The sequence below is a fragment of the Caretta caretta genome, chromosome 3 (genome assembly GCF_965140235.1).
Source record: "Caretta caretta isolate rCarCar2 chromosome 3, rCarCar1.hap1, whole genome shotgun sequence".
NCBI classification, from domain to species: domain Eukaryota; kingdom Metazoa; phylum Chordata; order Testudines; family Cheloniidae; genus Caretta; species Caretta caretta.
In genome coordinates this window covers 66,031,843-66,049,188 of record NC_134208.1, presented here as the reverse complement: position 1 = coordinate 66,049,188, position 17,346 = coordinate 66,031,843, and the positions used below count along the sequence as shown (strand labels likewise).

General features: G+C 43.6%; 2 protein-coding genes across 3 annotated transcripts in view; both read right to left on the bottom strand.

The window, feature by feature from the left end:
- Nucleotides 1-10,722, bottom strand: part of CYB5R4 (cytochrome b5 reductase 4) — an 86,865-nt gene extending 76,143 nt beyond the window's left edge. For both annotated transcript variants that reach the window (XM_048845117.2, XM_075126561.1), the window contains exons 1-2: nucleotides 10,580-10,722; nucleotides 4,077-4,230 (exon numbers count right to left, since the gene is read on the bottom strand). In XM_048845117.2, coding sequence (XP_048701074.2) covers nucleotides 4,077-4,230; nucleotides 10,580-10,657 — 232 coding nt within the window. In that variant the 5' untranslated portion in view covers nucleotides 10,658-10,722. The remainder of the gene's footprint in view (nucleotides 1-4,076; nucleotides 4,231-10,579) is intronic.
- Nucleotides 10,723-13,117: 2,395 nt separating this feature from the next.
- On the bottom strand, nucleotides 13,118-16,727 carry RIPPLY2 (ripply transcriptional repressor 2). The gene is made up of 4 exons (XM_048845126.2): nucleotides 16,241-16,727; nucleotides 15,978-16,053; nucleotides 15,552-15,616; nucleotides 13,118-13,414 (listed from the first exon to the last, which is right to left on the bottom strand). The coding sequence occupies exons 1-4, from the start codon at nucleotides 16,315-16,317 to the stop codon at nucleotides 13,249-13,251; spliced, it is 384 nt and encodes a 127-aa protein (XP_048701083.1). The 5' UTR covers nucleotides 16,318-16,727; the 3' UTR covers nucleotides 13,118-13,248.
- Between the last annotated feature and the right edge of the window lie 619 nt (nucleotides 16,728-17,346).

The window sequence follows — 17,346 nt, the reverse complement described above, 5'->3', positions numbered from 1 at the left end:
TTAAAAGACAGGGAACAAAGGGTAGGAATAAATGGTAAACTTTCAGAATGGAGAGGGGTAACTAGGTGTGTGGTTAAAAGTTTACTATTTAACCAGTCCTAGGACCAATCCTATTCAACTTATTCATAAATGAGAAAGGGGTAAACAGCGAGGTGGTAAAGTTTGCAGATGATACTAAACTGCTCAAGATAGTTATGACCAAAGCAGACTGTGAAGAACTTCAAAAAGATCTCACAAAACTAAGTGATTGGGCAACAAAATGGCAAATGAAATTTAATGTGGATAAATGTAAAGGAATGCACATTGGAAAAAATAACCCCAACTATACATACAATATGACCGGGGCTAATTTAGCTACAACTAATCAGGAGAAAGATCTTGGAGTTATCATGGATAGTTCTCTGAAGACGTCCACGCAGTGCAGCGGCAGTCAAAAAACCAAACGGGATGTTAGGAATCATTAAAAAAGGGATAGATAATAAGACGGAGAATATCTTATTGCCCTTATATAAATCCAAGGTACGCCCCCATCTTGAATACTGCTTACATCTCATCTCAAAAAAGATATACTGGCATCGGAAAAGGTTCAGAAAAGGGCAACTAAAATGATTTGGGTTTTGGAATGGGTCCCATATGAGGGGAGATTAAAGAGACTTGGACTTTTCAGCTTGAACAAGAGGAGACTAAGGAGATATGATAGAGGTAAATAAAATCATGAGTGGTGTGGAGAAAGTGAATAAGGAAAAGTTATTTATTTGTTCCCATAATATAAAAACTAGGGGCCACCAATGAAATTAACGAGCAGCAGGTTTAAAACAAATAAAAGGAAGTTCTTCTTCACTCAGCGCACAGTCAACCTGTGGAACTCCTTGCCTGAGGAGGTTGGGAAGGCTAGGACTATAACAGGGTTTAAAAGAGAACTGGATAAATTCATGGAGGTTAAGTCCATTAATGGCTATTAGCCAGGATGGGTAAGGAATGGTGTCCCTAGCCTCTGTTTGTCAGAGGGTGGAGATGGATGGCAGGAGAGAGATCACTTGATCATTATCTGTTAGATTCACTCCCTCTGGGGCACCTGGCATTGGCCACTGTCGGCAGACAGGATACTGGCTGGATGGACCTTTGGTCTGACCCAGTATGGCCATTCTTATGCTGCTGCTACATTCAGTTTGACAGACTCACAAAGCCACCGCTCAGCCCCCAGTTTGACCCCCCCCCATTCAATCTCATATCTGTCCGACCAGATTCTGCACTAAATCGCAGCCTTAGCCATGTGGACCTGGAAGTAATCAATCAGGCAGCAGTGGAGACAAACAAAACCAAACCACCAACCCAGCAAATATGTACTGCCTCAGGAGCTCAGGGCTTCAGCCACTGGGAGCGGGAGGCCTTGGGGCTTCTGAATCCTCGGAAGCACTGTGGGGAGCACTGGGGCTCAGCGCTTCAGCCCCGCAGCTCCGTTCCTGGCTTCAGCCCCACGGGGGGCGCTGGGGCTCAGGGCTTTAGCTACACGGGGGCCTGGTTTCAATCCCAGCGCTCCCCCTGTAGCTAAAGCCCTGAGCCCCAGCATCCCCCGCTGAAACTGGAAGCAGAGCCATGGGGAGCCCTGGTGCCCCCCACAAGGCTGAAACGGAGCAGGGAGGCTGAAGCCCCGAACCTCAGCAGCCCCCTGTGGGGCTGAAGCCATGAGCTACAGCATCGTCAGTGAGGCTGAAACTGGGAATGGAGCTGCAGGGCTGAAGCCCCAAGCCTCAGCACTCCCCCCAGGTCTGAAGTCCTGAGCCCTAGTGCTCCCGCGGAGCAGAAACCCTGATCCCCCAGCCCGGAGCCCCACCACCCTGAGGGTCAGAAGCCCCGATGCCCCCCACCCTGCGGCTGCAGCCCCAACATCCTCCCTCCCCACCTGTGGCCGAAGTTCATACCTCTTCTTCAGATTTACGGAGCACTTCAGAGTTACAAACAACCTCCATTCCCAAGGTGTCCGTAACTCTGAAGTTCTACTGTAATAAGACCATTCCTGGAGGAATTTATTATCAAAAGTACATTTGATACAAAACAGGACAATATAGCCTGAGTGTTTCAAGCAGTAAGGGTGTTTAAAAGTTTCTTAGAGTATTTAGGCTTGGGGATGAGGAGAGAGTCTGAAAAATGCCAGGGAGATGTTTAGTTAAAAAAAAAGCCTTAGAGCATAAAGAATGGGTGGGATTGTAGGAGGAAATAAAGGCAGAGGTGTATGCAGAAGCAGTGTGATCGAGTTCTGTAAAAATGAGAACCTTAAAGAATGTTTTGGGAGAAGGGAAGCCAGAATGGGGAGAGACTGTCAGAACAGCAGGAAAGAAAGATTTTGCAGCTGTGTTTTGGATTGACTACAGGAAGAGGATCTTCTGGAAGAAGATTGAGATGCAAAAGATACCGTGGTAGTCAAGCTTTCTTTTGACTATACTTTTGCAAGTATGTCCAAGATCAAGCATGTGGCAGTAAACTTCTGAATGGCATAAACTCCATTCAGAGTATATCAAAGATACTCCTTAAAGAGTAAAAAAAAGTCGATATTGTGACAAAGCACTTTTTCTCCTCTTCTCAAGGAAGTAGTGCTTTACCCCAGGACAATTCCAACCTCTCCTAGCCCATTTCTATTTCTATGAAGGCTCTGCTGCCCCACATCATACTTATGTTAGATGAGTTTAGTCATTCTTTATAGACCTCAATCTTCATAAACTGTCTGCAAACATATGCTTTGCCATTTTTGGAGAAAAATGGTTAGGAAAAGAAATACAAACAGCTACATGCTCAATATGTTATTCTCAGCTAACCACTGAGCTGCATACGAGCAACCAAATATTCAGAAGAACACTGCTTATACCAAGAGCTTTGGTTTTCACAATACATTTATTTTAATTACTACAAAGAAAGATGGGGTGCTTTTACTGGAATGTTTGATCTCAGATTCAGTAGAAGTCATTTAAAAAAAAATTGTTGCCACAGACATCTGCTACAGCTAAATGTAAACAACTGTAATTTGCATTATTAAACTGAAGACCTAAGGATACGAATGTGCTTACACACATGCTTACTTCTCCCTTTAAATTTTTTTAAACTTACATGATATTCTAAGACAATAATATTAATTAATAAATTAATAAATAAATAATAAAATTACTAATGCTCCTTCATCTGTTGGTGTTTTTTGAACTCTGACAGGGTAAAGATAGTCTGCATGTCAGCATTTTGACTTTCATACTTTTGCCAACTTTTTTATATTGATCTTGCTGTTTCATATTGGTTTTAGTTTGATCCCATTTAAGAAACTGCATTCTGTCATTTTAATATACAAATATATGACAGGACTAAAATATGCTCAGCTCTGAGCGTGCTTTAGAGGGAAGCGAGAGTGGAGAAAAAGTTTTCCATATGGAACACCCACCAAGTGGGGTATGCAAAAGTATAGTGACAAACACTCCAACAGGGACCAGCTAGCATAGACTGACCTTGGAAGGGACATGGTCTCACCTCAACACAATGGCTGAGTTGAAAACAAGCACACACCAAATCTCACTAAAAAGTTATAGCAAGGGAGTACCTGAACACACCCTGTCAAGAGCCAGGGAGGCTTTATAGTTTCATAAGCACAAAGCATTCTGATACTACTGTTCAAGCTGCACACCTCTTCCAAGAAGCTCAGCTACACAACATGCATTAGCTCCATAAGAAGCAACTTCCAGGGTTCCCAATTTGCAAGTCACAGTTGACAACATGGGAATTTACCATGGCTGCAGTTCTTGTTTTGAAGGCCCCTTTTTAATGTCTTCTGTTTAGGAAAAATCTATAATGGTGTTAGTGGGCAGAAGAGGAAATAAGGTAAATGGGTATCCCTGTAATTTGTGCACTGAAAATCAGATTTCACTCCTGGCTTAAACAATTCAACTTTTAACTTAAACAGAGCTATATCCACTTATGCCAAAAGTGGATTTGGCCTAAGTTGTAAAACAATGTCCAAACTACCACCTTATGAATGAGAAGAAATTACACACATACTGTCACACTGTTTATATGTATTTTTTGTATGAATAACCCACCTCTTATACATATCCAGCAATCATCTTTTTTACTATGTTTTGCAAGCTCTTCTTCAGTCACGTCAATTAATCGTCCTTTCAGTCCAGTTAAGTCTTTTCCACTTTTAGTTAGTCGAATCCAATCCATAAGACTTCTGCCTGGTTTCAAAGGGACCTAAAAAGTAAAATGTTTGCTAACATTGTAAAATGCTAAAGGAAAAGTGAGACAAAGTTGGTGAGGTAATACCTTTTATTGGAAAAGTGCACATTCAAAAGACTACTTTGTTTTGTTTTACAAAGAGGGTATGGATAGAGTGAAGACACTCTTGTTTGTTTTCTTTGCTGCTATTGGGAACACCATGGACCAAAGAGAAACTACTTAGGACAGCTACCTACTCACTCAAGGCAAGTGGCATTCTCCACTCTCTCCTTGCCCTTCAACTGCCAACATGAGCACCCACTGGGAAGATATTTGTCCACAACAAACTGAACTTCAGACACCAAATCTTCACTGCAGTAGTGAAGAGTCACACCAGCTTCATTCTGCTGCTGGCTGGGAAGTCTATGAATAGCAAAAGAAATAGAGCTATTCACAGAAAGAAGGGAGTCAAGAATACAGTTTAGGGAGAGAGAGTATTACAAACACACACTTCACATCAATCAGACAGAAGAATCTCCACCAAACTGCATAGCAGCTAAGAGGCTCAAGAAGAGATAGATACACCTATTCCTCCTCTATTCAAGCACCCAGAGAAAACATCTCCAAGTTTACTGGTCATTGACTGACCAAAAAGAAAGCCAAAAGATCCAGGGACACCATCCTAGCAGGACCTTCCCTTTCCCAAAAGTTGGAGGTGCGGATGGCATCTCACCTGGGCATTGATCTTTAACACCTTTAATACTAATCTGTGCCTAGCAGGTTTAAACCACTGATCTAATTTTCAAGCCCTACATATGGCAAAAGAGGTGAAAAAGCATGTGAAGGTACAGAAGAGAAGATGGAGAAAAAGAGAGGACTGGAGAATATTGCATAAGGAATCAGAATTTAAAATTTGACATGGTCAAAATTTTCACACAGCAGATGCCTATAAGTTAGGCTCCTAAATAAATTGAGCCTTATTTTAAAAACGCTGCGCACACCCTGCTCCTATTGAAGCCAACAGGAGTCAAGTGTCCTCAGGGCTTTTGAAAGCCAGGCCCAACTTATTTAGGAACCTAAACAGAAGAGCTTTACTGGATATAAACATCCTCATGTAGAGTTTGAGCTGCAAAATGTGCTGTTAACATCAGTGGAAGAGTTATACTTTATAAATACTGAGATAACCTAGAAAATCTAACAAGGAACTGGTAAGGGTCTTCTTTCTCTAAAGAGAAATATGAGTTATCTGGAACCATAAGGCTGTGCAGATACCTAACCTATGTAGCTATCTGGTCTTATTGCTACCACCCATGTCTTTCCTACCCCTTTGCTATTATTAGAGTGTAACAAACTTGAAACAAAAATGCAACAAGCAAGCATAAGCTCCTAAGGACAGTGAATGCATGTTCTCAAATGTTTGTACAGCATCCAGCACAATGGTTCCACCAATACTTGCAAATTACATAAAATTAAAGAAGAAAAAAAGCATTCATGCAACATTAAAGTAAAAAAATTAAATCAGGAAATCCCAGAAGATAATTTTATAGCATATACCTTGACAAATACTACATGTAAGTTTAGATTTAATACATAAAACTAACAAAAAATAATACATATAGGTTATGGTTAACACTGGAATTGCCATCAGACTGGCAATCTATCTAGTCCTGCACTCTGACAGTCACCAGTACCAGATGCTTCAAAGGAAAGTGCAAGAACCTTCACATGGGCAATTATAAAATAGTCAGCCCACAGGGCAAGTGTCCTCCTTAGCTTCAGCCCTGAAACGCAAGGACATAAACCCTTTAACCTTATAAAATTATTAAAAATAAAACAGTGTAATTGTGGACTATCTTCCTCTTGTTTTTTCCTACCCCCCCCCCCCGATGTTCTGGTTTAACTTGGATTTAAACTTGGAGAGTGGTCAGTTTAGATGAGCTATTACCAGCAGGAGAGTGAGTTTGTGTGTGTATGGGGGTGGGGGGGATGTGAGAAAACCTTGATCTATGCAGGAAATAGCCCGACTTGATTATGTAAAGAGTTGTCACTTTGGATGGGCTAGCACCAGCAGGAGAGTGAATTTGTGTGGGGGGGTGGAGGGTGAGAAAACCTGAATTTGTGCTGGAAATGGCCCACCTGTTGATCATTTTAGATAAGCTATTACCAGCAGGACAGTGGGGTGGGAGGAGGTATTGTTTCATATTCTCTGTGTGTATATAAAGTCTGCTGCAGTTTCCACGGTAAACATCTGATGAAGTGAGCTGTAGCTCACGAAAGCTCATGCTCAAATAAATTGGTTAGTCTCTAAGGTGCCACAAGTACTCCTTTTCTTTTTGCGAATACAGACTAACACGGCTGTTCCTCTGAAACCTGTCATTATGCAAGGCACTGCATTTAGCCGTATGGAGTGGAAATCTATCAACTGCATGAAGAAACTTGTACAGATACAGACAGACATCATCTTCCTTTCCAAATGCAAACAGATGGACATCGTACCAAAAGGACTGAAGGTCAAAAATCCATTACAATCTACATACCACACAGACTATGCTGACAGCTTGTGCCTCACGCTCTCAAAGAAACTGCGGAATCACCTGATCAAGATCCTCTACAGCAAACAGGGAAAGATTAAGAATGAGCTCTCAAAAATGGATACTCTCATAAAGAGCCAACCTTCCACACAAACTTCCTCGTGGCTGGATTTTACTAAAACTAGACAAGCCATTTACAACGCACACTTTGCTTCTCTACAAAAGAAAAAAGACACTAAACTTTCTAAACTACTACATGCTACAAGGGGCCACAGCAATGGTTCCCTCACCCCACCTAGCAATATTGTTAACCTATCCAACTATACTCTCAGCCCAGCAGAAGCAGCTGTTCTATCTCGGGGCCTCTCCTTCTGCCCCTCCACCCCCACGAACATGATACAGTTCTGTGGTGACCTAGAATCCTATTTTCGACGTCTCCGTCTCAAGGAATATTTCCAAAATACCTCTGAACAACATTCTAATCCACAGAGGTCTCCCTGCCAACACTACAGAAAGAGGGATTCTAGATGGACTCCTCCTGAAGGTCGAAACAGCAGACTGGACTTCTACATAGAGTGCTTCCGCCGACGTGCACGGGCTGAAATTGTGGAAAAGCAGCATCACTTGCCCCATAACCTCAGCCATGCGGAACGCAATGCCATCCACAGCCTCAGAAACAACTCTGACATCATAATAAAAAAGGCTGACAAAGGAGGTGCTGTTGTCATCATGAATAGGTCGGAATATGAACAAGAGGCTGCTCGGCAGCTCTCCAACACGAGTTTCTACAAGCCATTACCCTATGATCCCACTGAGAGTTACCAAAAGCAACTACAGCATTTGCTCAAGAAACTTCCTGAAAAAGCACAAGATCAAATCCGCACAGACACACCCCTGGAACCCCGACCTGGGATATTCTATCTACTACCCAAGATCCATAAACCTGGAAATCCTGGGCGCCCCATCATCTCAGGCATTGGCACCCTGACAGCAGGATTGTCTGGCTATGTAGACTCCCTCCTCAGGCCCTACGCTACCAGCACTCCCAGCTACCTTCGAGACACCACTGACTTCCTGAGGAAACTTCAATCCATCGGTGATCTTCCTGATAACACCATCCTGGCTACTATGGATGTAGAAGCCCTCTACACCAACATTCCACACAAAGATGGACTACAAGCCGTCAAGAACACTATCCCCGATAATGTCACGGCTAACCTGGTGGCTGAACTTTGTGACTTTGTCCTTACCCATAACTATTTCACATTTGGGGACAATGTATACCTTCAGATCAGCGGCACTGCTATGGGTACCCGCATGGCCCCACAGTATGCCAACATTTTTATGGCTGATTTAGAACAACGCTTCCTCAGCTCTCGTCCCCTAAAGCCCTTACTCTACTTGCGCTATATTGATGACATCTTCATCATCTGGACCCATGGAAAAGAAGCCCTTGAGGAATTCCACCATGATTTCAACAATTTCCATCCCACCACCAACCTCAGCCTGGTCCAGTCCACACAAGAGATCCACTTCCTGGACACTACAGTGCTAATAAACAATGGCCACATAAACACCACCCTATACCGGAAACCTACTGACCGCTATTCCTACCTGCATGCCTCCAGCTTTCACCCTGACCACACCACACGATCCATCGTCTACAGCCAAGCTCTGCGATACAACCGCATTTGCTCCAACCCCTCAGACAGAGACAAACACCTACAAGATCTATGTCAAGCTTTCTTACAACTACAATACCCACCTGCAGAAGTAAAGAGACAGATTGATAGAGCCAGAAGAGTTCCCAGAAGTTACCTACTACAGGACAGGCCTAACAAAGAAAATAACAGAACGCCACTAGCGGTCACCTTCAGCCCCCAACTAAAACCCCTCCAACACATTATTAAGGATCTACAACCTATCCTAAAGGATGACCCAACACTCTCACAAGTCTTGGGAGACAGGCCAGTCCTTGCCTACAGACAGCCCCGCAACCTGAAGCAAATACTCACCAACAACCACATACCACACAACAGAACCACTAACCCAGGAACTTTTCCTTGCAACAAAGCCCGTTGCCAATTGTGCCCACATATCTATTCAGGGGACACCATCACAGGGCCTAATAACATCAGCCACACTATCAGAGGCTCGTTCACCTGCACATCCACCAATGTGATATATGCCATCATGTGCCAGCAATGCCCCTCTGCCATGTACATTGGTCAAACTGGACAGTCTCTACGTAAAAGAATAAATGGACACAAATCAGATGTCAAGAATTATAACATTCATAAACCAGTCGGAGAACACTTCAATCTCTCTGGTCACGCAATCACAGACATGAAGGTCGCTATCTTAAAACAAAAAAACTTCAAATCCAGACTCCAGCGAGAAACTGCTGAATTGGAATTCATTTGCAAATTGGATACTATTAATTTAGGCTTAAATAGAGACTGGGAGTGGCTAAGTCATTATGCAAGGTAGCCTGTTTCCTCTGGTTTTTTCCTACCCCCCCCCCCAGATGTTCTGGTTTAACTTGGATTTAAACTTGGAGAGTGGTCAGTTTAGATGAGCTATTACCAGCAGGAGAGTGAGTTTGTGTGTGTATGGGGGTGGGGGGAATGTGAGAAAACCTTGATCTATGCAGGAAATAGCCCGACTTGATTATGTAAAGAGTTGTCACTTTGGATGGGCTAGCACCAGCAGGAGAGTGAATTTGTGTGGGGGGGTGGAGGGTGAGAAAACCTGGATTTGTGCTGGAAATGGCCCACCTGTTGATCATTTTAGATAAGCTATTACCAGCAGGACAGTGGGGTGGGAGGAGGTATTGTTTCATATTCTCTGTGTGTATATAAAGTCTGCTGCAGTTTCCACGGTAAACATCTGATGAAGTGAGCTGTAGCTCACGAAAGCTCATGCTCAAATAAATTGGTTAGTCTCTAAGGTGCCACAAGTACTCCTTATCTTCATTATGTATAAGATGCCAAATCCTGCTATACTCATGGAATTGATATCTTGTGGCAATGAGTCCCATAGACCAATTATACCACATTTCATTAAGCAAAGGTTTTCCCTGCTGCACATCCATAACTGCCACTTTCCTTTTGTCAGGTTTCAGAGTAGCAGCCGTGTTAGTCTGTATTCGCAAAAAGAAAAGGAGTACTTGTGGCACCTTAGAGACTAACCAATTTATTTGAGCAGAAGCTCTGGTGAGCTACAGCTCACTTCATCGGATGCATTCCCACTGTATTTTCCACTGAATGCATCCGATGAAGTGAGCTGTAGCTCACGAGAGCTTCTGCTCAAATAAATTGGTTAGTCTCTAAGGTGCCACAAGTCCTCCTTTTCTTTCTACTTTCCTTTTGGAAATCCGTGAGCTGTTCTTGCCAGCCCCTGACAGTAACGCTGCACGACAGCTCTGGCGTTTCGCATTTAGAGGAACTGATCCGCACCCCGCAGGCTTCCCCCACTCTACAGAAGTGAAGCGGGTGACCAGGCGAGAGGTGCCCGATCCCCAGGGCCCCGATGGGAGGACACAGCTGGTTCCAAACACGAGGCAGGGCGGCAGCCCAGGCCCCCGGGGAGAGCGGGGGCAGCCCCCGCCTGCCCACTACTCCGGGCCCGGCTCGAGGGCACACACAGCGCCCCGGCGCCGCTTGGCTGCTCCCTGCCCGGCTGCTGTGAGGCCTCCGCGGCGCTTCACCGGCCCCGGGCAGAGCCGAGCGACACACGCCTCCGGCGGCGCTGCCCAGGCTCCACAGCCCGGTCTGCGCAACGCCCCCTGTAGGCAGCGCCCCGCCACCGCCGGGAAAGACGAGGCCAGCCCCCCTGCCAGCCCGGCCCCGTACCTTGCTGCGCCCCCCCGCCGCCGCTGCCCGCTGCTGGGAGCCGGACGCGGGGAAGGCCTGCGCTGGGACGTTCAGCATCCCGCTCCGCTCCGCGGCCCCCGGCCGCCCTCACCCCCCGCGCCGCTTCCGCGCTCGGCCGGGCCGCGACGGGACTGCGCAGGCGCGGGGGGCGGAGCCCGCCCAGCAGCCGGGGGAGCGACTCCGCCTCCTTCCGGAGCCGCGCAAAACAAAGCCGCCAACCGGCCGCAGAGAGGGGCCGGTGCTGACGTGCTGCGTCCCGCCCCCACCCCGCGAGACCTTCCCCTCCCGCGCCGCCGCCGGGCTGTGACGTGGGGCAAAACAACTTCCACGTCCCACCCTGCTGCGGTTGCTGCGTTGCCCCCCGCCACCCCCCCATTGGATTGTGCCTTGATGCGCCTTTCACCCTGGCATTGGGCCTTTCCGCGGGTTACTTTTTTTGTCGGGACACCACTGAGTCAGGTGGCCCCGGCTCTCGTAACACAGCCGCGGGAATCGGCTAAAAGTGGCCAAGACCTCGCTTGGACGTCTGACTGGCATGCCTGCCACCCCTCACTGGAGTGGGCCAGGGATATGGTCTCCACAGAGTATTTTGAGGTTTAATGCGTTACTGTCTGTAAAGTGCTTGAAATTCTCAGATTGGAAGTGCCCTATAAGTGTAAAATATTGTTGTTATTATTATTAAAATATCACGAGTGAGATGTCACAAGAAAGTTAAGCTTATATGCCCTTGAAGAGGTAGAAGAAAAGAGCTATTTGCATTGATCTGGAAGAGAGAGAAAACCTGAGCATGACGCAAAGACATTCTGCCCCGAATCAAATTTAAGGTCCACAATTAAGCATTGTAACTTTTCAAGTGACCTTGAGGTACAGTATAAAACATAGAAAGGACAGTGTGCCTGCTAATAGGCTGGACAGTTTCCCAAACTCTTGAAAGAAAGAAAATTAAACCAATCACACCCAACTTCAGCACCAACATGAGCAGTCAGTCAGGAAGATCTATGCAATCTTCTCTTATAGAATACTCCTTTCTTTCATGCTTAGATGAACAGTACAGCTGTTAATGTTGAGGTATAAAGTATCATCATTGACATCTGAATTAGCACACACTGAACTCAACAGGGTAGTTCAGATCTCATATTTATTGTTTCAAGCTCTCTTGCAAATTCAGGTAGTCACAGCCAGGTCACATGTTGAAGGTTTTGAAATGGAGAGAATGGACTGGTTGTAAAAAAAACATTTTAATCAAGTGTCTGATTCTGCTGTCATTGCATTGTGTTGTACCTTACTCTGAGTAATTTCAGGGGGAACACTGACTGAGCACAGTACTACTACTCATGAGTGTGGGTAGCAGACTTGGACCCCAAATGATTATTTGGCTATAAATTATATTAATTTACAGCTGTCTCCACATTTGCAGGCATTTATTACTGTATGTCAGGCCAAATTCTACTTGTAGCTGTAGCAATGGAACCCCATTAGAGCACAATTTTTCTCCTTAGTTCTTGCTGTCATCTGGTTTACATGCATCATCAGTAACTATTTTTATACTATATCCTAGGGGTGGCCAACCTGTGGCTCCGGAACCACATGTGGCTCTTCAGAAGTTAAAATGCAGCTCCTTGTATAGGCACCGACTCCGGGGCTGGAGCTATAGGTGCCAACTTTCCAAAGTGCCAGGGGGTGCTCACTGCTCAACCCCTGGCTCTGCCATAGGACCTTTCCCCTCTCCACCCCTTCCCGCCCCCTCCCCTGAGCCTGTCATGCCCATGCTCCTCCCCAGAGCCTCCTGCATGCCATGAAACAGCTGATTGGGAGGAGGAGGCGCTGATCAGCTGGGCTGCCGATGGGCAGGAGGCGCTGGGAGGGGAAGAGCTGATGGGGGGCTGCTGATGTATTACTGTGGCTCTTTGGCAATGTACATTGGTAACTTCTGGCTCTTTCTCGGGCTCAGGTTGGCCACCCCTTTTATATCCAGCAATATGAGCCCATGTAGCTGAGAGCATGATTCAGTTCTCAAGCCTAAATTCTGTCCCCAGTTTCATAGGTGTGACTGACAGCAGAATTTGGTTCTTAATGTTTACACTGAAAAAGTCATGTTGTTTGTCCTTTTTCTAAACTGCTTGTTTCCATGCACATGTATGCAACTTCATTTAATCAGTGAGTGTATGATCTAAGAATATTTGTTCCAGATTAATTACTTGATATGCTCCACCAAAACTATAAAGAAAACTTTCATTGTGTAGCCACTGTACTGGGCCTGTTTTTCCATACTGTTGCACCATTTTTACACTGGTAAAGTCAATAGAGTCACATCATCATAAAATTAGTGTAAAGGAAGGAATAATCAGGCAACTTATTTTAAAATTGCAATTTGGGAATGTGTCAGTTATGGACTACAACGTATAATATATAATACATTATTCGGCTGTTTTAAGAAGTTCAGATTTGTACCTTTTCTCCCTTAAAAGCAAAAACAATCCTTAGACTAGAAAAGATAAAGACAAAAATACTATAACATTTACAAAATATTTCAATTTTTTATTACCAATAACTTACATTCAAATAAATTATCTTTAAAATACTATGATACATTTTTACATCAAGTTTAAATAAGAAAGTTTTAGAGGTGGCATTAGCACTCCATATAGTTAGCAATCAGATTCTATTGCTGAATCTTGTTCCAGTTCAACATTGTCATCTTCACTATCTGAGTCTTCATAAAAGGAAATTGTGGCTTGAACTGGGAAGTTTTTCAGAAGTGCTTCAGCTTCTTGATATAAGTAATCATAGCACCTTGACTTGGGCCAAAATAGTCTGAAATAAATATACAATGTTTTGTGTATTTATTATTGTTAGATATTATCCTTTGTGTTTCTTGTCTGTCAGCCTCCGAGGACAGAAAAGTCTTCTGTGTTTCTAACAGACACCAACTCTTCCCCCCCAACCTACACAACTATCACTTGCTAAGTCAGCACTATAAAAGTTTCTCTTTTATCTGAATATCTGATAGATATTTTGAAATTTAAAATTTGTCAAAAATACAGATCTAATAGAAGCCTCAAATCTACTACCACACAAAATGTAGAATCAAAAACTAACCTGAATCCTGAGATCCACTTCTGTAACTCAGCCTCCATGCTACCCAATTAACTGAAGTTCTACAATATGGTCCAAAGACTATTTAAGATTAACATAAATTATGTGCATTGCTTTGTTACTAAGGGCCATATCCTCCTCTCACACCCGTGTAAATCAGGATCAACTTTACTGAAGTTAGGGTGTTACAAAGGTGTAAATCTGATGTAAGAAGAGAATCAGGCCCATGGGTTTTACCACAGAACTCAATAGTTTTAATCTAAAAGAAAAAAAAAATCACGAGGTCTGATTTGCCTCTCATACCAGGTTTACGCTTGTGTGACTTCACTGACTACAGAGATCCTGATCTACACCAGAGTATATAACGTGTTTTCAAAGATGGAGAAAAGGGAATAATATAATCCAAATGTCAGTTGAGAGCTATACTGGTTTGCTTTGTGTATGCTATATTGTTTACAGTGCATTATTATGTATGTACAGTATGTGGACTGTTTTTCGTTTTTAACAATATAACAAGGTTTATACACATTTACAGTAAAACGGTGTTGAAAGAAAGCATTCAGAGCAAGAGTAACTTCTCAGGATGAAACTAAAACCTATATTTTCTTCCCACTTGTGGACTACATGCAACTCTTGTCCGGTGGGTTTAGTTTTTCAAACTGATCTCCCATATTGTGCCCACTGATTATAAACACCAGTGACGACAATTAGACTTTTTTCCTACCTTATTGGCAGGGACAGCCAACTAATATAATTTACACTATCAACTAATCACAACAAATTGCAAGCAAAAATGGGAGGTGAATTTAAAAAGCAAAAAAATGAAACGTAAGTTTCTAAAGATAAATGGACACTAACCACTTTGTCACCAGCACCATTTAATATATTTCCCTGTGCAATGATTCATAAACACTGGTTACATATCATCCATAACAGAAACAAATTAATATAAGAGGAGGTTTATTTACTTATTCAAAAATACTTTCTAAGTCAGTTGTAAATAACAAATTATAGTAGGCTACATCTTCTGAACATCATATCTTTTTCACTCAAGTAGTCCGTATCACATTTCCTGTTCACTTTTAGTGTGTAAAGCCACAATTCTGAAGAGACTCTCTCACACGTTTGCATGTAAGTAGTCCCACTTAAGTCAATACAATTACTCAAGTGTGTACAGAATCGGGGCCTAAATTTGTGAGCACTTTATGTCCTACCTCAAATACTAATTTGTGTAATTACATTCTGCCTTCTTAAATTACCTGGATACCATAATGACTAGCTCTCATTACATGCAACAGATAGATCCTCTACAGTTTCAGCTATAGTAATCTTCTTTACTTCCTGACCTGAGCGGTTAGTAGTGTGTGCTATCAAACAGCTGTCAAGTTTCACCTCGGGGATAGGTGAGGAGAGTTCTGTTTGAAAAGTGTAAAATGCCTTTGGATCCTCTGGAATAATAGCAGCTTTATAAATGCAAGGTATCATTGATATGATAGTTTTTAACATTTATTTTGGTAGGCCACAATCCAGCAAAGCACTTAAGCACCTGCATACCTTTAAACATATGAGTACTTTCACGGATATCAATAGGACTACTAACACTGTTTAAAAGTAAGCAGGTACTTAAGTGCTTTGCTAGACAGGGGCTATAACGCACAGCACATTTCTGGAAAAGGTTGCTGTCCTCTTTGCTCAACTGGTTTCAGACCATCTAATGTACATACAACCACAAATACATTTGGTGCTATGGGTGGAGACTAAAGGCCATAAAGTCTGCCTCAGAAGCATGACAGCTGTAAAATTAATTATCACCAGGGTCACTAAAGAGCCTGTTACTCCTTGAATAGGAACTTACCTAACTGGATGTGTATATTGGGTAAGTTTTCCTGAGGCTTCTGACATCCCATATGGACTATACAGCTAGGATTAAAAAAAAGAGGAGACAAAATTTACTCCTCCTCTGTTAAATATAACATGGCAAACAGTACAGGTTAATTTACAGCAGTATTCAGTATTCTTGGTTTATTAAACTACACATTGCCATTTAACCTCAGAAATGCCCTTCACTACTGCTGCACAGATTATTTTCCAAATAGATCTTGTTTGGGAGATTGATAGTTTGTTGCTTTTGGGCTTTAATTTTTTTATTAATTATTAATTATTATTATTGTTTAGTCACAGACCTGCACGGTATCCTGAACGTGTCAGATGGAAGAAAACCTGCTTGGTCTTCTCCATCTCCCTGCCAGGGCAGTATTATTGGCAGATTTGAGACACTTACCACGCTTTGATTTCTTCTCAGCCGTCTCTCTGCATCGCTTTGGGCGGGGATCCAAGGCCTCCAGAATTCCCCGGCCCTGCGGAATCAAGGAAACAGCCTGTTAAATAGAGAGGAACACTCACCTAACCCTAGACTGGCTGCTCAGTTTCCACAGCCCGATGGGTGAAAGAGACATGGGGAAACCAGGCGTGTGATCACAAGTGCAATTGATCTGTCGGAAGGAAGGCGCGGTGCGTGCGCTGGGCTGGAGGAAGTGCGGATACCCGTGTTGTCCTTTGGAACATCCCCGGGAGCTAAACCCGTGAAGTGGAGGGCAGCAGCAGATGTGTGCGCTCTCCATGCTCCGCCGCTGCAGCACGGGATTCGGACGAGGGAGTGGTGCTGCTTTGCCGATGATGATCCTGAAGTAGATCAGTTCTCCCGCTAGCCCGAGGCTGTGGGGCTTTTATAGTCCCCGGCTAATGACTATTTAGGAGTCCACCCCTCCCTTTCCTTTGCTAGTCAGATAAACAAAAAGGCTACGCGTGAAGGCGCATCAGTGTAAACAAGGAGCGTGGACGCGTGCAAGCCCCAAATGGCCCAGGGAGAGATTTGGCAAGTCAGTGTTAATCACACTTGAACAGACACGGCTGCTGTCATGAAAAAAAGCCCACGATTCTGGGCTGTGAAATGGCAAGTGTGGGAAAGACTAAAGTGACTCTCCCAGTTTCGTGTACTTTTTGCAATACGGGTTGATGCTGGCAGGGACTGAAGCACTATCCTAGCTGCTACCACTGAAGGGAATAAAATACTCACCACTTCTGGGGCAAAAATACTTGTCTGCTTGACTAGGAGCTTTACTTACTGCCCAGGATCTAAACCATTCTGCTTCAGCAGAAATAAAGGAACATAAAATGAAAAATGAGGCCTTTAAAATTGTATTTATTTATTCACTTAATAACAAAACATACTTAGAAATTATATCAAATGCTATCTCTTCTACAAGTCTCTGATATAGAAAATATTTCAACCCTCATGACTTGATTTACTTTATCTATTAATTTATTTTTATTAACAGTTATCCCTTTCAAAGCAGCTCTCACATGCAAACTTCCAGCATGCAATCTTATCTAGCCACAGTGTAGCTTTGCAAAAAAATGTACTTTTTAAAATTGCATTTGACCATTTCTAGGGCAGTACACCCCCAGTGCTGAGAGGCAGACAAAGGAACTTCACATGGTGACAGTGGAGAAAGTGACATGTCCAGTGGGAATGGCTTTGCATTGTGGTACAATCCTACTTCACTTCACCTATTATTAGTGAATATTTACCTTCTTAACCGAGGGAAAGAAAATATTTTGCACTTTATATATTCCCATATCGGATATCA

What these genes read in the sequence shown, in the direction of transcription:
- RIPPLY2 (XM_048845126.2), bottom strand. Translation starts at nt 16,317, where the DNA reads ATGGAGAGCGCACACATCTGCTGCTGCCCTCCACTTCACGGGTTTAGC. An exon ending in TGAGAAGAAATCAAAGCGTG is followed by an intron (nt 15,617 to 15,977) that starts GTAAGTGTCTCA and finishes TTTTAATCCTAG; the next exon opens with CTGTATAGTCCATATGGGAT. An exon ending in CAATATACACATCCAGTTAG is followed by an intron (nt 13,415 to 15,551) that starts GTAAGTTCCTAT and finishes TATTTATTTCAG; the next exon opens with ACTATTTTGGCCCAAGTCAA.